The sequence below is a fragment of the Idiotropiscis lumnitzeri genome, chromosome 13, assembly GCF_059441095.1.
Source record: "Idiotropiscis lumnitzeri isolate Australia: NSW breed Sydney's pygmy pipehorse chromosome 13, RoL_Ilum_1.0, whole genome shotgun sequence".
NCBI lineage: Eukaryota > Metazoa > Chordata > Actinopteri > Syngnathiformes > Syngnathidae > Idiotropiscis > Idiotropiscis lumnitzeri.
This window is the reverse complement of record NC_142403.1, coordinates 19,971,089-19,994,745: the sequence shown is the minus strand read 5'-3', so window position 1 is coordinate 19,994,745 and position 23,657 is coordinate 19,971,089. Positions and strand designations below refer to the sequence as shown.

Here is a 23,657-nt window from a genome sequence, read left to right as displayed (position 1 = left end):
AAGGCCAAAAGTCCGCGTGGCTCCACCAACGACATGAAGTTTGGTGCGGTTGGGGTTAATTACATATGCGAGATTGACTCACCGCAGTTAATGAAAAGGCCGAATGTCACCAAGTTGAGCCCTCATTTTTTCAAATTGATGGATGACTCTTTCGTCCGTGCTGTGCAACATTTGTTAACATACTTAACAACAAACACATGGACGCAATTAGAGCCATTTCAAATACATACTCCATATTATTTACAAATACATTGAATATTATTTTGTTTTATTTTCGGCTTTGTAACAGTTTGCGCATGACAATATAGAAAAGCAATAAAAGATGAAAAGTTTTATACAATTTACATCCTGGTTACATTGAATGAAAATGTAAAAAATAAATCCCTCCAAAAAAAATGTGATGATTGGCAATTCACAGTACGTTGACAAAGCATCATAAAATTCCTCTGGCTAAATATATTCCAAAATATCATTTTATAAACAAATATATATATCTATAGGGACTATACTCTCTTCCCTCTTTATACACGTTTACATATAAAATGCAATAAAAAAAAAACAACCTTGCTGCAAACATTCATAAAACTGTGAGGTGGCACTTATTTTTTCCTTTTTTTTAAACAATAAAATCAATCATGTTTGTATTTACAGTATTTTTGTAAAAAAAAAAAAAAAGTGCTGCACAACAAAATTGTTCTTTGTATTTGTACAATTAAAGGAAGTCAAAAACTCAATTCCATAATTTAAAAAGCCAACATTTGTTATTTTGTGTCACGTCAATCAAATCATGGCAAAAATTTGGATCTAATCATTGATTAAACGAGGCAATCATTGACTTATGGAGGCGGAAATGAGTTTGTGGACTATTTTGCATTAGCAAATTGTCGGAACGGAATTTGGACGCCACGATCGACAAATACATCCAAAAGGACGTAATTAACGGATGTCAAATGCTACATGGTACAACAGGTTAGCGGCGCGTTCCATTTAAAAAAAAAAAACTATTTACAATATTCACACCCATTTACAGCAAAAAAGCGTACATTACAAAAAAAAAGATTCCCCCCCTCCCCAGAACTAAAAGAGAAGATTGGTACCACAATTTAAAAATTCGACAATTAGCTTCGTTTAGCTTTGCCCGGGACAAAACAGCTTAACTGGGTCCGAATGGTTCTGATTTTTTCTTCTTCCAAGTGTGGGGGAACGCTAATAAGATAAACAAGGCTAATTACAATTACCAGAACGAGTGATATCAATCACTTTTCAAATGTTATTTTTCGATTTTTGGGAAAGTACATAAAAAAAAAAACATTACTTTTATTTGAGTTTCGATTCTTTAGCGGTGAAAGCTAATAAACGATGCTAATGATCCAACTCTGAGTGGTAACTTTTTGTCTCATTTTTGAGAAAAATTAAAGAAAAACATTAGAAAATGTACAACATTTTTTCCTCATTTGAATTCTTTTCCAGAATGAGACGATACGATTGGTACCATCTTTAAAGAGTCGTGTGAGGACGGCCAGCGGTTAGCATAAGAAAAACAGTTGGACATGCTCCATCTGTTAAGCTATCGGTTGAATTGAAAGTTTTGGGCTTTTTTTTTAAGTGGGGAAGCTCAGAATGCTAATGATGTCACTATGAGTGCTATCGAGTTTTTAATCCCATTTTGGAGAAAAAGAAGAGGCAACACTAACTGAAAAAAGTGTGCCGAGAAGTGACACTTACGAAACTTTGGCCTCATCTGCTTTTTTTCCGAGAACGAGACGAGAAGATTGGCACCACGCCAGGCGTGGGACGGTTAGCCTAAATGAACACAGAGGAAACTGTTCAGGGAATGCTAACATGCAAACGATGCTAATGATCCAAATTTTTTTTGGTCTCATTCTGGAAAAAAAGGAAATCTATAAACACCAGTTCATCGGATAAAAAAAGAAAGCACTAAATGAAGCAAATTCAGTTTTGCTGCTGCATGAAAGGCACTTGTTTACGATACGGCAAAAGATGAGGAAAAAAAAAGGTTTTCGCATCAGTATGTCTTCACATTTGTCTTTCACATTGTTTGGCATTTTCAAACTTCTGTTTACATTCAAAAGCAATCGCTTTCTTTCCAATACCACGATGAAACCATTTGAAAGCCCAGTAGTGGTTCTTCTCATCCTGCTTTACTGGATTCGCTTGCTACATTTTTTTTTTACATTTTCCCGTTCACGCTACGTGCAGGATTTTTTTTTTAACAAGAATTTCATTTTTTATGGCGATGATGCGAAAATGTCATTTGATGATTTGACGCCATGCCGCACCTTTCATCGGCAACGACTTCCGGCTCAATTCCAAGCATGGCTCCTTGAAATGCTTGAGAGCCACCAATGGTAAAGATGGCGTCGGGGGGATTTTTTTTTCTTCTTCTAATTCTTCACCACCCATATTTAGATGCCAATATGGCAAATTAGCATCACTGATCTTTTCGAAGATATCGGCTTCCAATTTAATGTCTGACTTGAAAGCAAAATATCCAACTTCCTGTTCGATAAATTCAGTGACCCGGCAATTTTTTCAAACCCTTTTTGGACGCGTAGCGTGAACTTGGCGAACACGGCGAGAATGTTTAGTCTTTGGGACCGAGGCAGGAGCGCAGGAAGGGTCCGGCCCGCGTCGGTTGCGTGTGCTACGCCGTGCTGCTACTGGAACACGGCGTGCTCTGCGTGCTGCCGATGCTGTGGCCGGCGCTGCTGTTCTCGGAGGCGGGCGGACACTTTTGGACCTCCTTGGTCATCTCTTCCGTCACCGCCATGGCAGCGGTCCCTCCTGGAAGCCACAACGGGAACACGGGATTAATAGATGAATGCAAATTTTAATTTTGCACATTTAACAAACAAATTCTAATCTACAAAGTAAATGAGCAAGAAAGTTGGCGAAGAGTAACTGACGTCAGCCAGCGAATATCGAATGGCGTCCATCGGTGCTGTTATTGAACGTTAACGTGGTCATGACATCACCGCGCCGTGTTTGGACTGCTGGCCAGACAAAGTCTAACAAAAAGTGTTTAAAAAAAAAAAACAACTTTGTTAAGGACTTAACAAGCAAAGTGTCAAACATTCAGCAAATTGAAGAGCGAAGACCTTTTATGGTGTCCAGCTGAGACGGGGTTAAAAAAAAAAAAAGGAAAGCAAAAGGCGTTTATGTCTCAAGGGGGTGGAGGATGCTCACTCGCTCGGTTTTGGTGCTTGAACGCTCAAAAAACCAGGAGGATATTTTTAGAAGGGATCAATATTGCCTTGTAAGGTCAGTTCACACAAGATGGATGAAAAACTTTGTGTTCTTCTTGCACCGACGTCTTGTCCATAATCACAGTTTCTAATTTATTGTGACGGCCTGGACACTTACTTTTTTTTTTTTTTTTTAAACTGTCCTGTTCAGCAGAGAGGAAATGCAGAGACAGAGCAGAAAACAACAGGACAATAATAGTAAATTCAACACGATTTGACAACAATAATGTTAGAGAGGAGATAATATGTGGACTGGGAAGGCAGCACTACACTTTGTCAAGAAGGTACGCAACCAGAACTCAAATAGGACGAGATGGAACAGGACAGGACAAGGTGGGATGAGAGAAGACAATGGTCTTGAGTCAAGCCGCACAAAACCATATGACAAAGGGTCCGAAGTTGAAAATGCGAAGAGACGTAACGAGCAGTAAATAGGACAGGATGGAACAGGACAGGACTTGTGAGCCAGGCCCCAGAGCGTACGGAAATCTAGAATACACCGTTATCTTTCCAAATTTCCTCATCAAAGGTCTGCAAGGAAACTTCCCTCCATGGCTCACGAGCAATAAATCACGAAAGTGATCAAAACAAGCCTACTCAGGTGTATCGAACTTAACTATTTTCAGTCATTGTCCCCCAAAAAAACAAAAAACAAAAACAAACATCCGAACTGTCAAGACAGGCGACAATTACGCCGCACGGCTTCCGCAGAACAAGGAATGAGGCGGAGTTTGCAACACTTCAACCCATTTTGAGCATTCAAGAGTGTTAACAGGACAGAACAGCACAGGACAGGTCAGACCTTTTGTTTTTGTCAAGTGACAAGTCATATAAACGGCGATTTGAGTTGACTCCAGTCGCGATCGCTGCCTGCGAGCCAAATGAGGACAAGCAGTAATGCGCTCGACTACCCAAGGCAACCTGTCACTTCCTGGTCAAGGTTCTCGGGGGTGACACAGGAAGAAGGAGATCTTGGAATGGGGTGGACGGTTGGAGTTTTTTCCTGCAAGAGCCCACGCAATCTAAACGAGGGGTGGGGGGGATTTCCACGTCGAGAATATCGCTGACAACATTCAAAGGCAGGAAAGACGAGCGGGCCCTCGCCACAATTTAACGGGAAGTTATCCGTGTTATTGTGAGCCGCAGGATGTTTGGTCGCATTTCTGCCACTCCTCACGTTCCTCGCGCAAGGCTTCTGTTTTCCTTAAAAAAAAATGCTCACCTGTGTGCGAGTAGACGAACCAAAGCGCTCCCGTCAGCAGAGCGCCGATGGCGAAGGCGGCGAAGGCGATTGCAACCACTGTCGGCGTGTCGAGCAGGTTCGCAGCAGAGTCTGAAAACAATAATGGGATGATCGATGACTTTTTTTTTTTTATCAAATTTTACGCGTGTCTGTAAAATTGTCTCCAAGTGTTTCAGAATAGAACTTACTTTTATTTGTGGGATCATCTGAGCCTGCTTGTGACGGCGCATCTGTAAGGCAGAAATGAGAATATGTATTAACACAGATCTAGTGTATACAAATTATTTTTTAAAAATTTGAATAAAAAGAAATTATAGTAAAATAAAAAAAATCAAAGCAAAATCAAAAGATCGGAATATTTACAATATTAAAAATACAAAAACAAAAAAACCCAATAAAATTCAAATCCAAATGTATCGGAAATTATATAAGAAATATGGAACACAGTACAGTAAAAATAGAGCTATAGTTAAAAAATGTAAACTATAAATAAGTAAAACCCAACTATTTACATACTATAAATAAATATATACAGAAACAGAAAATTACAATAAAAATACATAAATCTATACCAAATATATGCAAATATCCCAAAATACTTATAATACACTTGAAAATATAATTATAAAAATACAAAAATAATGCATAAACGTGGACAAAATTGTAAAAATAGATATTTAAAAATTCAGAAAGATAATTTAATTCTGAAGATGCAACATGTGTAAAAATCCAGAAATATTTTATCCAGTAAGTAAACCAGAATACATCATATGCAGTTCTCGATTTTTTTTTTTACATTTCAGATACGTATACAAAGTATAGTGCGGTGTATATTTCTCTATTAAAAAAAAATATATACCCGGCAAACACATGAACAATGTTGGTGAACGTGGTCTTGTGAGCGAACAGGCTCATATGCTCTGTGCTGATGAAGCGCTTCTCTTTGGAATGTGTTGTCGGGGTCCTGAGCGATGAACCTCGCCGGGTCGGCCATGATGTCGCCTGGCGCGCGTCCAAGCTTCGCCGGAGCACAATGGCCGCTATTCTTAGATGACGTGTTTTTCATTGGGTCAGATAGATGACAGGTCATCATGGGCAGATTCCCTCGCTCGCATTAACAGCCCCGCGTTATCTGCACGGCACAAACTTGGAATGCAGCCCTCGGAAATGTGAATGCGGCAGTGTGCGACGGACGTCATCGAGTTGAGTATTAAAAAATAAAAAATTTTAAAAAAAGCTTTGTTGGCGTACGCCACCCACACGCAACGGCAAAGCTTCGTCCAGTCGTCCAGGTGGTTTCATTTTATCCAGCAATTAGACAAAATCTCATTTTCAAAGGACTGATTGAAAAACCCCAAAAGTGTGCCGACTCATGACAGACTTGCCTCACAAACGTGCAAAGTGTCAAATGCTGCAAAGTGAAACTTCATATTACAGTCAAGTTTGTTCAGGTCGTCATGTTGCGAATATTCCGTCATTCCGCAATTCCCAGAAAGCACCGTATGATCATTTTGGTGAGTGACTGGTGATTGGAGGAGCACCAGGAAGTGAGCGCTAGACCGTCGCCAGATGAGCTCCGTGGAAAATAAAGCCTGGCATAATGCAACGCTTTTTCCAGCTAGCTTAGCAACATGCTCACCACCGCGTCTTCCTGTCGAACGGCGACCGATCCAACTTCAACACTGGCACCTTTGCACCGAGACGGCGGCAAAAATAAAAATGGCGTGAATCCGCCAATGTCGGTTTGCGACGTTCCTCCAGGATTCTGCTCACACTATGCGACTTGCTTCGTGGAAACCTTGACGACCGACGCATTGCATCGTTACAATTTTACATTCAGTCCAGAATGGGAGCAACAATTATTTTGATTTTGAAAGACATCCGGCTCAATTAGGCCAATTTCAGCAATGGCTTAAGCTCACACCAAAACACGTTACTGCCATCCTAAACAACACTTTAGGAGTGTTACTTTCCAGTGTCAGTGCAAAAAGAAAACAAAAAACGATTGAGTTTGGATGGCACACAAGACAGCGAGCAGGCCAAACTAAAGCAAATAAAGTTGAAGTAAGGAAGTAAAGCAGAGTAAAGTTGCGTGCAGTAAAGCAAAATGAAGCATGGGTGGCGGTGGTCTGTGGGGGGGGGTTGCGAGTGACATCATCACATGGACTCCTCCAAAAAGGTGACGGCCGTTGCATCAGGGGGCCCCCCCGAGATTATCGGAGTGGGATGAGTGGCTAAATAAGGAGTGATCTTCAAGGACTAACTTGCACACGCTCGCACACACTGGAGTGGGTTGCGAGGAGAGGGTGAGGGGGCGGAGGCTATGGGGGGGCAAGCCGAAGCTGCTAAGTGAAAACAACTGGAGCTTAGTGCTTGTATGACTCCTTTTTCCAGCTCTCCCTCATTGCGAGCCAGCAGCCAAAAGCTGGGCCTCAGCCACACACACACACACACACACACACCCCCACTTGTGTACAAATGGCTGATGTAAACAGTCAGATGATGACACGTAATGAGGAGCAGATGTAAGCGAGGTGATGGACACTGCTGTGTGACTACACACACAGCTTATCACTCTCACTCACACTAAAGAAGAGCAAAAAAAAAATAAACAGCATTATGTAAATAAAGAAAGCATTAAAAGGTACAATAAATTCAAGTACAATGAAGTAAAAGTAAAAAAGCACAGTAAAGTAAGATTAGTTAAGCAAAGTGAAGACAAGAGAGTAAATCAGACAAGAATAAAGTGAAACTTGAGCAAAGCACAGTGAAGTAAAGCAAAGCAGAGGAAGTCGGACTTCAGGAAAGTCAAAGGAGAAGAAAGCAAAGTCCTGTGACCCTGGAGAGCATGCTTTTTTTCCGCCATACAACAAAGACGTGTAAGTGCACCTCCACTCCACTAGTTGGCAGTGGCGCTCTCCTTGCCGATTGTGTGCAGCGAGTATAGTTGTTTTGCAACGAAAATGATATTTAAAATTGCGGCAGAGAGTGGGTGGTGGTGGGGGCGCAAATTGTTTTCTTCTCGCTAAGGGGGCGTAACAGAAAATAATTGAGGAAAAAGTGCTTCACAACTAAATGCACTTGGTACAAGTGTAAAGATGAAATGGTCGCAAAAGGGCTTCTGGTAAACGCTCCACAGGAAGTTGCGTTTGGCAACAACAGCAATGCACACCTTTTGAAATGATCATTACAACTTTCCACTTTTTCCATGAAAAACAACAACAACAAAAATAAATATTTGGAGCATCCTGTGAAGACGCTCATGTCACGTTAGCATCCTGACCTGTCATGCGGGGCGGATGGTCCGCGTCCAGCAGCATCAGAGTTTTGCTGCTGGTTCTGGCGTTCATCATCATGTTCAGGATGTCTTCCACTTGCGGGGGGTCGCACGGCCACTTTGCATCCACGCACTGGCCAGACAGAAAAAAAAAACACCGGTCACAACAATGGATTAAAAAAAAAGTTGACGATTAATCGAGAGCTTTGGGAGTAACCCCGGGGGGCATCGGGGCGCGTACCGGTGCAAGAAGAGGATTGCTGTCGGCGCACGGCGCCATTTCGCAGTGCAGGAAGAGGCGCGACACGTTTAAGTCGGACTTGAAGTTGAAGCTGAAGCTCTTCTTGTCCTTCTGCGCGTGTTGACGGAAGCGCAGCGACTCGTCGGTGGGACAGACTGTCTCGATGAGAACGTAGGAGGACTGCACCGTGGGGTTGGCGTCGGGCGAAACGAAGCACGACAGGATGTTGAAGCCCACGTCTGCGTCGGCTGACGTCGACGTGATCTGAAAGACGAGAGAAAACATCCAACGTTTGTGCGTTTTTCGTCTTTGCAAAGGCGCAAACACGGAACGATAAGCTTCAGTTGGTTATGAGATTTTCCCAAGTTGAAAATTTGAGCTTAAAGTTCACATTTCAAGGTCTAACCAAGAATCAGAAACGTCAGAATTCAATCTGAACGTTTTTGAACTTGGTCCACTCATAGAAGGTCGATCGGCGATCAGCTGATTTGTTTTGTTTCGCGGTTGGCCTTGATCGTAAGAAAATTGCCTTCAATCAACAAGATCTAAAATCAAATTGCAACAAACGACATCTCAATCTTTCGGGGTATGCGATCATTTTTCATGGGGACATTTTCAAGGTAAAAAACACACAGTTTTAAAAAGTACAAAATGAATTGATAAAATAATCAAAAAGGAAATGCTTATTTTCATAATTTGTTAACACTGACCCTATATACAGATGAATAAAAAAAAGTCCCAAAACGTATACAGAGCTTGCTAATTATTTCCACTTTGTGGAAGGCCAGCAAATTCCCGGCAAAGTCATCAGAGAGTCACGTTGGCGCTAAAAAAATCTCCAGAATAGAAATAGAATAGAATAGAATAGAATAGAAATCCCTTTATTGTCATTGTACTCAAGTGTGCAACGAGATTAGAGGGCTCCCCTCTCCAGTGCAATACAACAATAATACAGACAAATATATAAATTAGATAAATAAAGAAGACAGTGCAATGGAATTCAGTACTGAATAGGGCATATAGAAACACATCACAATGCTGTTTTGCGAGGTTAGGGTGGTCTCGTGTGTGTGTGAGAGAAACAAAAGCGGCGCTTTTCCTGCAAGTGCACCTTGCGTGCTGGGGTCAGCTCTCAGCACGGTGCCACTTCTGACAAGCAAGAAGCTGGCAGCAAACACAGAGCGCTCTTTTGTTGGCTCCCGCTGATAGCGTCATGAATCAGCGCTTCAAAGGCCAGTGCGTGCCACCTCCCTTGACCTTCCCCAAGTCAATATTGACGGAGATACCAGGAGGCGAACCAACGAGCAGGGGTGGGAAATAACCCAAGTCCAAATACTTTAGGAACTGCACTTCTTCAGATTTTTCAGGTATTGGTACTTTTAGCGGAGTCCCGCTCTGCCCTTTTGTCGTATGGTGTTCCACAAGGTTCTGTTTTGGGGCCCTTGTTGTTTCTGTTATACTTGCTATTGCCTTGAATTTCCTTCCATTGCAAAGCAGGTGACATGAGATATGCAAAGGGACAGCATTGACAAGGAGGCACCAGGCGGCGTTAAGCACCTCCTCAGGGATGGCGGAGGTGGCAGACAGAAGTTGAAAACAGGGTTGACACGGGCGAGAAAAGAGATCAGGACAAACCTCCACGAAAAGCAGCTGGTTCTGCGAGACGGTGCTGAAGGCCTGGCGGGACGGCTGGTTGCTGGGCGGTGCGTCGTACAGGTCCATGCTGAATGCTATGTTGACGGGCCGGCCCGCGCCGCTTCCCGGGACCTTCTTGGGGGACGCGTCCGGGGATTTCCTGCTTTTCTGTCGGTACGTGCAGTTGAACTGAGGTGAGAGATGAAAATGGGAAAAGGCAAGATAAATATCAGATCAGATTGTGTGGATCCAGCAACATGCAGAAAGCCGCTGATGGGAAATTCGGAGAATGATTCCCTTTCTGCCAGCAGAGGGTGCATGGAAGACTAATTTTGAATTTTAACCTTAAAAATGGGAGAAGACATGTTTGTTGTTGCTTAAGAGTCAGTTACCGTTATGATTGACAGCTGATCTCTGGGTGACATCCTTTCCAAGTCCGCGGGCTCTCTGGGGAAGAGGACCTCACCGGATTCCTGATCCTCGTACTCCACGGGTCCGCCGCTCCCGTCCTTCAACTCGCTGTGACTTATCAGGACCTGACAAGAAAAAAAAAAAAAAAAAAAAAATTGCATCCGCGATATTATCGTGCATTACGTTTGAATAATAGTTTTATTGTTACTGTAGCTTTCAATCAGTAAAAAAGAAAATCCATTCATTAATTTTTGACTGCTTCTCTGGGGTTGGCTCAGTCAAAAATAATGAAATATAAATAAACTGAGGATAAATTAGCATCACGCACGATACACATTGAAGAATTCCCCAGTTTCCTGTCGCACTGAATGCCCCCAGTGGAGGTCATGGTGGATACGCTCAGTGACAATTCATCTCTTTTTGTGCAGAGTTCAAAGTTCATCCCTCCACAACACAAAAGCAGTACTTGGACGCGAGCCCGGGTTGTTAAAATTGAGACAGAAAGGCGGACGGATGGCGAGCAGGATGAGCAAACATCCTGGATGCTTGCCACCAAAGCGCAGATAACAAGAGGTCTAACCCCGCAAACACACCAGAGTTCACCATGCATCTAAACTTCCCAAGAACAGTTTCTTGGACATAAAAAGTGCACATTTTCAAATAAAATCATTACTCTTAACAAAAATCAATTTATGTTCTTGGAATTTTTTTATAAAATGATCACTATTCAGAAAGGTATTGCAAAAATACGTTGTTTTTTTTCCCCTATGAAATTTTTACGGATTACAATTCAAAATTCAACAACTATGTTTTACATAAAAATGGCTTTTTAAAACAATCTTGGAATTGTTTATTATAAAGTGGTGACTTTAATTTCAAGTGTATTAGCATGTAACACACACAATAAAATGGTTTTTTTTGGTGTTTTTTTTTACCCTAGAGGAGTGAGGCGACTTCCGACTCAAATTTATTAAAAAAAAAAAAATAAATAAATAAAAAATTAAAGTAGGGTGTCGGACTCACAGTGTTGATGTAGAGGGCATTGGACGTTCCCAGCAGGGGGTACACGGTGGTTTGGCACCCGTTGAGTGGCGTCTCCAGCGTGTAGTGGGTGGCGTTGACCGCCGCTTTGCATTGCGGGTCTTGAAGTGTCAGGTTGGCGTGCGCAAAGCCATTGGCCTAATCGCATGACAACAACAAATATTTTCAGAAGGTGTACCTAATAGAAAGTCCAGTGAAGTTCCCCACTCACTTGGAGGCTCTCCTTGCTGATGCTGACCACCATCTTGGCGTCGTGGCACTGCACGGCGAGCCCCACGCTGAGGACGGCCCGGTGCTCTTCGGGCTCCGTCTTGTCCCAAGGACGCTCGTCCAGCAAGGAGGGCGGCGGCAGGTTTGGCAGGACCTCCGACACGGGTGGAAGGAATGGGAACGGCAGGCTAGAGCGGCGCAGAGAGTCTCCGCTGCGTCCACCTGGGAGTGGCCCGGAGTCGAGCAGGATGGAGAGTTCCGGGGGTAGCATGCTCTCCGCGTGCTCCGACATGTCTGGATCACAAGTTGAATTTCTTCCATCAGTTCATTGAAATGAATTTGTGATTTTGAGCCACCTGCTGCATGCTCCTTGCAAGAGTTGTCATTTTAGATTTGTGGATTTGACTGTTTGTCCTGCTCAATAAATGCAAAAAAAATAAATCAATGCTCTAATAAACAAATGTAGCATATTTAATGTGTCATATAACTGGAATGTAACGTTCAATACAACACCAACATACAATATTCACAGAACGAATCCTATATAACTCAAATGCATCATATTTAATGTTCTATATACACGTTTATTAATTGAAATACATTTTCAATATTAAGTCTAAGTTGCAAACTGTTACCTTGCTGCTTGAGCCACACATTGAAGTGGTTGGCCACGGGCGTGTTGGTGTAGGTTGTGACCGGGGCGTGGTGGTGCTCCTCGGCCCACTGGATCAGCGCCTGCGGCCCGGACGGTAAATGCTGCCTGGGCGTTTTGGACACTTGCATCAGCCTCTCTGTACCTGAACTTATGCTGATGCTGTCAGAAGCCTGCATGGGGAGAATAATTATGATTATTATTTTTTTTAACTTCCTTTCAAGTCAAATTTCCCACTTGATTGATTCCAGACTCTCTCTTGCATGTAACGGAGAATGTAAAGAAATAAACTGGTTTTATAAAGTCTAATTACGATATATACGGTCAACTCCAAGAGTTGGATGTTGCCATTAAGGGGCGGGACCTAGCGAGTGCCAGGTTGGCCGGTTGGTCTTCGCGTGAGGGTTGGGCTTCTTACCACAACAGTGAGCTTGCCCACCACATCGTGGGCCTTGATGACCCAGTTGACCGACTTGACACATTTGAGCAGCAGGACCACGTCACGGAGGAGCGGCGCGTTGTCCTCCAGCGGACGAAGTTCCACAATCACCTCCACTTGGAAAGCACTAGACAACCACAGGGCGCTCTGTCAGGATTTGTGCTACACAAATCTAATGGAGCAATTTACATTTTTTTCCAAGACAGCTGTAAACGATCATATTTAGTGTTCGATAAAAAAAATTGTTGACATATTTAAGTGATTACTTCGATAACATTCCTAGAAAATCACAATGTCCCATCACTGGTGAGCTGCACTGTGAGCAGGACAACGAGCAACTCATGTGGGCCAGTCATGTTTTGACCCAAAAAAAAATAATAAAACATTTCTCCTCAGGATGCTGGCAACCTCGGCTAAAATCGGATGCTTTCTTGAGTGAACAGATCATTCAATTCTACGCCTATTATGAGCTCAGTTTTTTGTGCTTGCTGAAAAAAAAAAATCAAAAATGACTTGGCCATTATTTTAAGATATTGAATGTTCCATACAACGCTAATGCACCAAATTTACAGACTGTATTTAGTCGTCCACGCAAAGGAAATGTATCGTTTCGCCAGTCAAACTCAAGAAGTCACGAAAGCGCCTTTCTTGTGCTCTCTCCCCCACAGGAAGTGAAATATTTCCAGTTTCCTGGCGAGCTGCTGATGAGGATGCTGAAGATGTTGATTCTGCGGCTGGTGGTGTCCTTACATCATACGCGTTGTTCGTCGCTTATGTTCTAATCGACTGTGTCCAAGTGAATTGAATCAGACTGGAATCATATTTCACATTTCTGTCCGTTTGGTGTGCTGACCTGCTGGAGTTGGGTGCCTGCAGCTCAACAATGTGGACCTCCTGGTCGTGGTCGGCCGCGGAGAGGACGCAACCTTTGGAGGCTTGGGGCTCCACGTAGCCGCCAAGGTAGTTCAGCGACAGGAACTTGTTGTCGATTTTGCACGTGTCGGAGAAGAGAGGATCTGAGAAAACAGATGCTGCTTAGTTTATGTTAGCACTCTGCTTGTGTGTGTGTTTGTGTAGTTGTCTGCGGGTATGTGTGCTGTGTACACAAAATTGTGTGTGTGTGTGTGTGTGAGGGTCTTCAGGGGGCTTTTTGTCAGGTCAAAAGGAGCAAGGTTAGCATCTGGTCCATATTTACTCTTCGCCAGGTTGTCATCGGAGCTGGACGGCCCAAGTTTTGGTTTGACGTAAAGCGCTAAAGACAACAAACCTTGTTGTGTTTTCAGCATCAAAGAGCAGCCGAAGCGAGCGCGAAGGGTTCGACGACAACTCGATGCCGTGAGAGGGACGCTTCCTTATTTGGCAAAATGAACCTTGTGTAACGTTAACGTTGCGTCTTGTGACTAAAATGAGTTTATGATTTCCATATTGAAGTTTATCATGAAGACTCCCCCAAGCGCAATGACGAAAAACTAAAATGATTTAAAAGGTAGCGTTGCTCATCAGCGGTTCCTCTTTTCAGGACCCCCGGGGATGGCAAAACTGATCCTCCTTCAAACAAAAGCGGGAAATGTCGAGTGACTTTTCTTTGCTTGTGAGACTTGGGTCGTCTCATGATCGATATGCCTACGAAATTTTATGCTGAGCCAAAGTGTCTTTGGGGGGGTGAGTAAAACGAATCCATCGGACAAATTCGTCCTTGAAGGGCCCCTGCAACCGGACGTCCTGGAAACCAAAATGGCGGACCTCCTTTGACCTTCCAGGAATGGATTTTATTTGAGACTTTTTTGTGGGTTTCCTCATGATAGACATGTTTACCAAACTTCACATTGCAAAGCGAACAACACACAGCATGCCATGGCCGTAAAAAAAAAAAAAAAAAGAACTTCAGGAACCCCGCAGGCATGTGTTGCGGAATGTCGGGAATTTCACCTTCTCCGACTTTGATGTAGATATCTTGAGTCATCCTGAGCTCGGAGAAGGAGGTGACGGCCCCGAACATCTTCTGGGCCCAACCGAGGAGGTGCTCGTTGCCGTGGGGAAGCAGGAGCTCCTTTTGGACTTGACAGGAGAGCGAGAAGTTGCCCGGCTGGAAGCGAACCTCCGAGCCCTCGGGTACCGGACGGAGGAAGGAAAACGCAGCGTGTGTTACAGGTAATACATATTTTATATGAACACAGGGGACGCTTAAAAATAAAGCAGCGTAAATACTTTTCGGATGCAATGTAAAATAAAAAAATACCTTTTCATAGCGAGCCAGCGTCACATTCGTCGGCAGTCTTCCGTTGAGCTTTCTTACATTCTACCAAGACTTGAAATTGTTTGTCGATTGTCGTTGATATTTACACAACTACATTGGTTGTAAGTTAAGTTCAGTCATAGATGGTCTTTGATGTGAAATTTCAGAAATATATGTCGATCTAAATGGATGTTTTTTACCGTAAATATGTTGGTTTGGCTCAAGGATTCTGAATTTGTCTCATGTTGGGGTGAATGATTGGAAAATCTTGAATGGTCTTTGATGCTTAGAAAAAACAGAAATCAGCTTCACCCAACAAAATATGTACGCTTGCTTCTGCAAACACTGTCGTCTTGTAATGATTAAAAACACATCAGGTAGGATGGAAATTCTAATTGTGCGTCTGGGGTGTCTGCGCAAAGCCATTCGGAGTTTATCAGTTAATTTGCGGCAATAAGGCTGTAATTAGTTGGAATTAAAATGCGTGGGGGAGGGGGGGCAGCCGGAACGCCAAACGAGCTGCTGGCTTTCCAACCTCAGGAATTTGACACAGCAAAGCCAAAGGATCACTTTTAACACATTCCCCGAGTCTCTCGCTCGTGCCCGCCGCTCGCCCAGCCGACGGACCGATGGGACCCGGAATACAGCGACAATTGACATTTTCTGATCAATTTCAAAGACAATTTATGATCGTCGATGAACCCTACCGATTTATAAAACTCTGTTACTCCACGTAAATGGCAGAAAAAGAATAGCGGGCAAATAAAAGTGTCAAAGTGGGACACTACGCAATGGCCGCTAAACGCAAATTGAATCCTACTGCAGACAGAAAACAAAGCCATGTGTTCCAGCATTAACTAATTCTGTCTCCAATAAAAATGTGAACACGTCTGTGTTGCATTGTTTCCATCATTGCAGTGACGAGGCCAACCAAACCAAACGTCTTGGCTGACAAACAATAAGCAGCGCGAGCCAGCGGTGGAAAAAAAAAATGACAAGAGTTTATTCCATCAAAACTCGCAAAAAAAAAATCTCAACCGCCTCCCGCCCAAATGCAACAAGACTCGGCCGCAAAAGTCAACAAGGCCGGCGTGTCCCGGCAGAGAAACAATCGCTGGCCTCGTGTCAGCGCTCGTTGATTGACGGCCAGGGCCGGAGAGGACATGTTTTACAACAAAAGCCCCATTTGGGCCTATTTTTTCAGGAAGTAAGAAAAACAGAGAGATTCGGCCAACAGCAACACAGTCGGCCTTGTGAAGTGTTTCCAAAGGTGGACGATTAAAGCGGCCGCCGAACTGAACGCCGAATGGTGACTCGTGGACGTCCAGGAAAAAGGCCGGGTCCAAAAATCGTCTTCTTGAGTCATGCGCTCATTGCTGAAAGTCCTTTGTGACACCCCAAGGGGCTCTGTACTCGTAAAATGTGATGTTGCTTCGAGTGAAAGCCCACCAATTTGTGGTTCACGATTCACAGAGTCGCCAATTCAAAAGTGTGGATTTTATTGCAGATACACTTGCCAGGGCATTTTCAAGACTAAGTAGGACTTCACTGGTTGTTTGTCATCTTCTATTTGGGCCAAATTCATATTTGTAACTTATTGGCAATTTGAATCGCTAAAAATATTGAGAAGCATTGATCACATGAGTGGCAAGCGGTCTGATAGCGTGCGCATTTAAACGCTGTTAAAAAATGCGTAATGAGCTTTTTTCCCATTTCCCCCGCAGACGTCATTAAACGACGAAATCATGAAATCGCGCTGCGGTCTGCTCGCGTGTGGGATTCTGGAAGGAGGTGTCACAGTCACGAGAAGCCAAGAGGAGCCCCAAGCATGTGGGATCTGTTTTTTCTTCTCACTGGCAAACTTAACAATGTGTGAGTCACCAGCGTTCGTGACTCATCACTGATAGTTTAAAAAAAAAAGAAATCTCAAGTATTGCAACTACAACGTGAAGTAGAACAAGACGGCGATGGCGGCTGAAATGGCAGCATGGCCGGTTGGGTCGTTCAAAGACGGCCGGCCGTCAGCTGCGTTGCGTCTGTCGTCACTGCTCATTCGGCGCTGACGCTTGATGATAGCCGGCTGGATGCGCCACGAAAACGCACCGACACTTGTGCGGACAAGTTTCATTTGTTTTAAAAGCACGCCTGTACTTTTTAGAATTTTATTTGAAATGTAAACTTTAAATTATAAATAAAAATATCTCAATTGGACACAATGAAGGGTATTTGTTTTTATATTCTAAAATAAATTAAGGGTTGGGACAAAATTATGGGACACTTTTTTTTTTATTTTATTTTATTTTTTTTACAAAAACAGATACAATTTGGAGTATGTTTCTTTAAACAGATTTTATAATTTAAATAATATACATAACATTTTTTAAATCAAATCTCATATATTTGTTGAATTTATTTAACTATTTTTTAAGATAATTGAGACAGTTTGAAATGTTTCTTATGAACCTTTTAATTAAAAAAAAGTGCTAAACAATCATGGGGAATTGTTTTTTGTAATTGATTCCAGTTATATAATTATTTTAACGACAAAAAAAAATCCCAATTGTAAAAAGAATTTTGAGTATTTTGAAATTTAGACATTAAAAGAAACAACCCCTCATTGGAATATAATTAATGCAATTTTTTTGCGCATTCCACATTTTTTTCCGTTTTCATTAAAAACATTTCAAGGTAAATAAAAACTTAAAACAACTAAAAACATGACTTTTCATTTCATGTGGCCTCTGAAAGCAAAGGATTTGCATCGGCTTCGTGTTTCTTGCCAAGATACCAAAATTGTAAATTGTATTCACTTTTCAAAACGATGAGATATTGCAAGCATTTTTGTTACCAATCCCGCTTTTAAAAAAAACTGAATATTTGAACATACACGTTTTACTGGCCAATGATTTATTCTTTAATTTAAGTTTATGTAATTGATTTGGGTTCACTACATTTTGGCTCACGACAAATATTGACACCCTTGCTTTCCAGTGACGTCAAAGACAAGACTGAAAAGTCACGGGAGGAGATGAGTTGGCATCTTCGGGAAGCTCAACTCACGTGAAAGGTGCGCCTGACGCCCGGGACGAGACTCTCGGCCTTCACCTTCCACATCAGTGCCTCCGGGGAGTTGAGCACCAGCACCAGCGGCTTCTGGTGGCGCAGCAGAGACTGGATGGGCTTCAAGTGCAGCTCCACCTATCGTGCGCAACAGACAAACACACAAAATCAGTCGGACTCATCAGACTACTTCTTTGGATTGATTTGGGCTGAAAAAGTGGCCTTGGCTTTGTTTGTTTTTGTTTGCCAGAGTGGTCGCTCCACAGCTTCTTTCATGTTTTTTTTGTTCGGTGGTGGTTCTCAAAGGCGTTTTTTTCACAGTCGGCTTGTTAGATGAGAAAAACAAAAGGCCATCGCAAGTGGGCCTTTATGTAACTTCGTGTCCATGTGGTGGCCAGGCTTTCGTGTCTCCTCCTACTTGTACTCGTAATTCCAGTTTCAAGATTAGTCAAGTCTAGTCCTACCACTACTACTTCTATTCCACGACAATTAATTCTACTACGACTACTTCCGTCTTCTGATCCAAAGACTACTGCAGGACTATGACTGCTATTACTATTGCTGTTATTTCTACTACTACTATTATTTGTACCGACACTGCTTCCACTACGACAACAGAAGCCGTCCATTGTGGGACAAAGCCGTTAACCGCGAGGTCACCATGCCTGGCATTAAAAGTTGCAATAATCGCTTGTCAGCTTTGAACGTGTGCTTCCTCTTTGGCGTTCCCACGCTAATCAAATAAATCCAATTAGTGTGCGTAAATCAGATAAGTCGAGTGCAAAGGATGCACATCGTTCGCCTCCGAAATAAAACAAAGCTCTTTATTTGGCTCGCTCAAGACGCGGCATGTGAATTGCATTTCAGTGAATCACGGAGAGAAAGCATTTCAACCGCAGCGACCGCAAGCACGGCTGTTGCGATGCGTTCAAAGACGGTGGGAAATTGGACCGGACACACATTCGAGAACATTCATTACAATACTTTCATTGTACGTCATTAAAGTGTGTTTGGCTTTTTTGAGCAACATTTTGCAACATATTAAAATGACAGCCCATTTACCATGATCAAATCCATGTCAGGCTGCTTTGTTTTTTTTTGTTTTACATTTTCAAAGTAAGACGTCTTTTCACACTTAAGAAAAATGTCATTTCCCTTTCCAGTAAAGGCTGAGTGTTTTTTGTTTTTACCGTTTTACCATCAAACTGATTTATTTCTTTTAACACTTGTTAGGAACTAAGAATGATTGTTTTATTGAGTCGCAAATGGTGGTTAACAGCTGTTTTGTATGAAAATCAAAAATGAAGAAAAAAAATCTGCAGCCTTCCTATGAATCATGTTTTGCTATTTTTGTTCTTATGAACTGTGTTTAAAGCCCCTCTAAGTGATATATGTGAATTTGACACGCAAGAAAAAAAAGAGGAGTTAACAACCACGCCAAACTAAAAAAAAAAAATGCTGACGGTCAAGTTGGATGGTAAACCAAAAAAAATAATTAAAATTGCTATTCCGCCTCTCTCAGTTATGTGCGTGCACCCAGAGTCGACAACGAGGCACTCTAAAGCAGCCATGCAGGCGAACTATCCAAAGGGGGGCTTCATTTTCGGGGAGTAGGCATAGCTAGCTAGCAAGCTAACCGCACTGCTTGCAATTGGTGCTCAAGTTCTGGACAAAAGAAAAATCAGGAATGCTGAAATAGTGGAAAACATTCACTTTCCAGCGTCTTTAAATATTGGCAGCATTATTAATTGCAATCTGGCTGCATTATTTCTATTTACTTATTTTTTTTACCCTCTACATATGAAATATTGCATAAGACTTTTTGTTTTGTTCAGTTTTCTGACATATATTTTATTGAATCATGTGACCACCGAAACCGAGGCAATTAAAGACTAATTATAAGCATAAAAAGCCCCTCAAATAATCAGGAAAAGTTCCATTGCGGGAAAATAAACATCACAACTATCTTTAAAGCAAACCGAGACAGGCTCCAAACAAACACGATAAGAAAGTGTTGTGTGTGTGTGTGTACATATTTTCAAGCCTCCCTCCCTCCCTCCTGCCCGCTGCCGACGGTGGAAAAACCCTCTCATAGGTCCTCGGAGAGCAACAACAAAAGCAAACAACAAGCGTCAGATAGCATCGGCAAGCAAGAGAGCGCAGATGAAAAGTTTGGGGAGGCGCAGACAGAAAAAGCAGAGATGTGAATCACCTGAATGACATCAACAAAAGAGCTGAGAGGAGCCATTGTGTGTCGCAAGTGGAGCTAGAAATGGCCGCAAAGTGCCAGGAGGAGGCCCACTTGATTGCATCAAAAACTAATGGCAGCTAACACGTACAAAAATAAAAAAATTAATAAAATACACTCCACCTTTTGTTAACAAGCTCATATATGGGGCAGAAAACCAGTTAGCGTAGAAAGCGTTTTCCAACGAATATACATGGACAGCAATCTCTTGGAATGCTTTTATGTTGAAGTTGTTCCCGGCACCGTGTGTTAGTGTGATGGCTGACTTGACGGCACGTTTTTTCGGCTTGAAAAAGTTGCAGTTCCAACTGATGAATTCTTCAACGAAACAGGCTTACTCTAATGCAGTGCTTCTCAAATAGTGGGGGGGCGTGTGTGTCATTCTGGGGAACATGCTTTTTTTTCTTGCCGTACTGCAACAAGGTGTAATTGCACTTCCTCTCCAGTAGTTGGCAGTGGCGCTCACCTTTCCCATTGTGCGCAGTGAGTATTAACGCTACGTGTGGGATTGTTTTGCAACGAAAATGCTATTATTTTCAGTTGCAGCGGAGAGTGGGTGGTGCTGGGGGGGGCGCGAATGGTTTTTTCTCGCTACGGAGGGAGGACGTAACAGAAAATAATTGAGAAGCACTGATCTAATGTCCTGTCATAGCTGGTTAAATTGCTACTGTAGTTGTGACATCACTTCTTCCCATACTCTGAAATGTTTCGACAGAAGAAAATATAGTTTGCTGTTATGCACAGTTTATATTGAAATAAAATTTTTAAATTTAAATACCAGGTGAGAGTCCTACGGGCCAAAAAGAGGAAGTAGCAATTCACCAATGCCTCTAAACTTTGTACTTTAAATGTGTGAAGCTACTCAACATCGCCTAACCTCAAATGCACCAACCACTCCAATCCCGACAAAGCAAAAACCTTTGTTAACAAAAAAATGCAACTTAAACAAAACACGACCAACAGCTGGGGAGCATCTGCCATCGCCACCATCAGGACATCCAAGTTCCCGCCCACAGAGGCTCCAGACACCTGATTGGTTGCATTGGCGTAAATGAGCGAGGGACTTTGAGGGTTGCGCGCGGGGTCGCGTCTAGACGGATCACGTTACGCAAATTGAAATTCCTCATGGAGGGACGACAGCTGCGAGCCGTATGATAAGCTTACGGCGTATCCCGCCGGTGGCGCTAGCATGTTGTAAACACAATTCACACTCCTTTCGCACTGAGACCTTTGCAAAATAACTCGAGCTGTCGAAGCCTCTTTTACAGACGCATCCCGCATAATTGGAGCGGCACACATGCAAAACGCGGCCCCTTTTTTTTGCAAGTGACACGCATGGCCGCTAGTGTGAGATGCGAACACAAAGTCACGCCGCGCTTCTTCTTGTTGAACATCACAAAAAGATCACAGGATCCACATCAATGACATTTGTTCAAAAAAACCTGCCCTATTTTTTTTTTTTTTTTTAACAGACGGACTCAATCGCACCACATCAGTCACACACGATCCAAATGAAAGTTGTTTGTTTACAAACAGTTGATCAATGAGAGGCCAAACAAAAACAGGAAGTCCAATCTTTATGCAGGAGTACAGAAGATTTTCAGACTCCATTTTCTGTTATGTTTGTTAGCATTCTTTTGTTTATAAAAAGCAAGAATTTCACAACTTATTTGAACGTGTGGACTGTAAACGGCCTGCGGGAAAAGGGAGTTCCCCCACTATCAACATCTCTAATTGAGTGCCTGATGATTGAGTGGGGGGTGGTCGGCGAACATACTTTAATTAGTCACTAGAGGACAAACGAAGAGAGGCGGAAAAAATAAAAGGGCGGGAGAAATGTCAAGCGGCTTTTGATCAATGAAGAAGAGATGCCACCCTCAAAATGTTTTGATTTGCCTCTATCAATAGTTTAAAGGAAAATATACCCCACAAAATACTTCATTACCATTTCAAACATTTGACAGCATTACCCTTCAAAATCGTCCCGTTATCAGCAAGTGGGTGATGCGAGCTACTTCCCCAGAAAAATGTCGCCTGAGATGGAGCAGTGCGTTTTGGCGCCATCTTGTGGTATTTCAGCAAACAGATTCTTGCATATCGGCAAGGGCTCAACTATATTTGGTCTACTTAAAAAAAAAACCTCTTGTCTGTCTGGATCTTGGTTCTTTCCGGGTGGCTGCGGATGCAAGAGGGGTTTTATCGCGACTCCGCCCACATTCTTGATTCTAACCTGCTGCCTGATGCGAATCAGCACGCACTGCTGCAAATGCAAACAAACAGCGGCAGGAGAACGTGTCAAATTGTACATGCTCTATCCACAGATGCCGCTAAATGCCCAAAAAATACTAGGACAAATACAGACTCAAATCGCAATCCTTTGCTCACAAAAAGTTACAACAAGCCACAACAATGGAATGGCTGATGGTACTAAAGTTAGCCTAATCCAGTGCTTCTCAATTATTTTCTGTTACGCCCCCTCCAGCAAGAAGAAAACCATTCTCGCCTCCACCCCACCACCAACTAAAAATAATAGCTGCACACTATGGGCAAGGAGAGCACCAGTGCCAACTACTGGAGTGGATGTGCAATTACACTTTATTGGAGTATGCTGCGTGCAGCATCTGGAGCAACTGGCGGTTCGGTATCTTGCTCAAGGACACTTCAACATGCTCACACTGGCTGGGGATCAAACTCCCAACCGCTAAGTTGAGAGACGACTGCTCTACCACGAGCCATGCCGCAGTCTAAACAAAAAGCTTCTCAATACAATCGGCTGTGAATTGTGAACTAAACGACAGAAATAAAATGGTAAACAGTGAAAAATTTGCTTGACAGAAAAAGACAGATAATCACTAAACCATCTTCTCAAAGTCTCCTTGTTGTCAAAATGTCCACGCTTCAGAGGCCCTTCAATCCAACGCCACGATCCGAATTCAAGTTCTTTTAAGCTGCTCATCATCTCCAACAAACGAGACACTCAAAAGCATCGAGAGAAGACCAAAGACCTCTTTTGCCCCAAATTTTGTGGAATTTGAGATGTTTTACAAGCTTTTCAGTTCAAAGGTAATTGGTGGAAACGGCCAACGTCCGACTTGGCCCAGCGGCGACCGGTCGGTGGCTTTCGCGGTCCTTCCGAATCTGGCACGCTCTCGCCACAGACCTGGCCAAAACCAGCTTCTGTTACTTTGATCGCAGACAAATGTGAAAAACACTCAAAGGGCAGAGAAAATAGAAGAGATTCTATTCCAGCCAGTCACTGCGGCCGAGTCTATAAAAGGATAAAAAATAGTCGACGAAACGTCTGCAAACAAAGAGAGCCTTCAGTCGTCGCGTTGCGCAACCGTCAGGTCAACCAGCACGCAATGTGGAACAAAAAGGAACCTTTTTAGTCAAATGATTCTTTACGTGTAATTTTTGGAATGATAAAAAAATTATTTGTTAGCCTATTTCGTGCAAGTACGATGAAGTGGTGACTCAAGTTGAGATGCGAATTGGCCGTTAAAAATGAATGCAAATCGTCGCTTCAGTGTGAGTGTTGGGGCTCATGAAGTTGATTGACAGTTGCGATAGCCAATCAGATCATGAGTTGCTTACGTGCGAAGTGCACGGCCCGCCACTGGTATTGCATCATGTGGCAAGACGGGCTTTTGAGCACAGAAAGGATTTTTGCAGTTCGACACAAAATCAAAGCACGGATG

The 23,657-nt window shown here is 42.9% G+C and overlaps 1 protein-coding gene and 1 long non-coding RNA gene across 2 annotated transcripts in view; one reads left to right on the top strand and one right to left on the bottom strand.

The window, feature by feature from the left end:
* Window positions 1-236: 236 nt before the first annotated feature.
* Window positions 237-23,657, bottom strand: part of tgfbr3 (transforming growth factor, beta receptor III) — a 41,603-nt gene continuing 18,182 nt past the window's right edge. Inside the window, exons 4-17 of the mRNA XM_088313839.1 lie at window positions 17,712-17,849; window positions 14,345-14,531; window positions 13,269-13,431; window positions 12,395-12,542; window positions 11,960-12,149; window positions 11,326-11,618; window positions 11,097-11,252; window positions 10,055-10,198; window positions 9,663-9,851; window positions 8,028-8,291; window positions 7,793-7,919; window positions 4,698-4,739; window positions 4,489-4,599; window positions 237-2,805 (exon numbers count right to left, since the gene is read on the bottom strand). Coding sequence (XP_088169965.1) covers window positions 2,666-2,805; window positions 4,489-4,599; window positions 4,698-4,739; window positions 7,793-7,919; window positions 8,028-8,291; window positions 9,663-9,851; window positions 10,055-10,198; window positions 11,097-11,252; window positions 11,326-11,618; window positions 11,960-12,149; window positions 12,395-12,542; window positions 13,269-13,431; window positions 14,345-14,531; window positions 17,712-17,849 — 2,292 coding nt within the window. The 3' untranslated portion in view covers window positions 237-2,665. The remainder of the gene's footprint in view (window positions 2,806-4,488; window positions 4,600-4,697; window positions 4,740-7,792; window positions 7,920-8,027; window positions 8,292-9,662; window positions 9,852-10,054; window positions 10,199-11,096; window positions 11,253-11,325; window positions 11,619-11,959; window positions 12,150-12,394; window positions 12,543-13,268; window positions 13,432-14,344; window positions 14,532-17,711; window positions 17,850-23,657) is intronic.
* Window positions 14,422-18,152, top strand: LOC148324968 (uncharacterized). The gene is made up of 3 exons (XR_015846371.1): window positions 14,422-14,566; window positions 16,376-16,481; window positions 17,643-18,152. It is a non-coding gene; the product is annotated as an uncharacterized LOC148324968 (long non-coding RNA).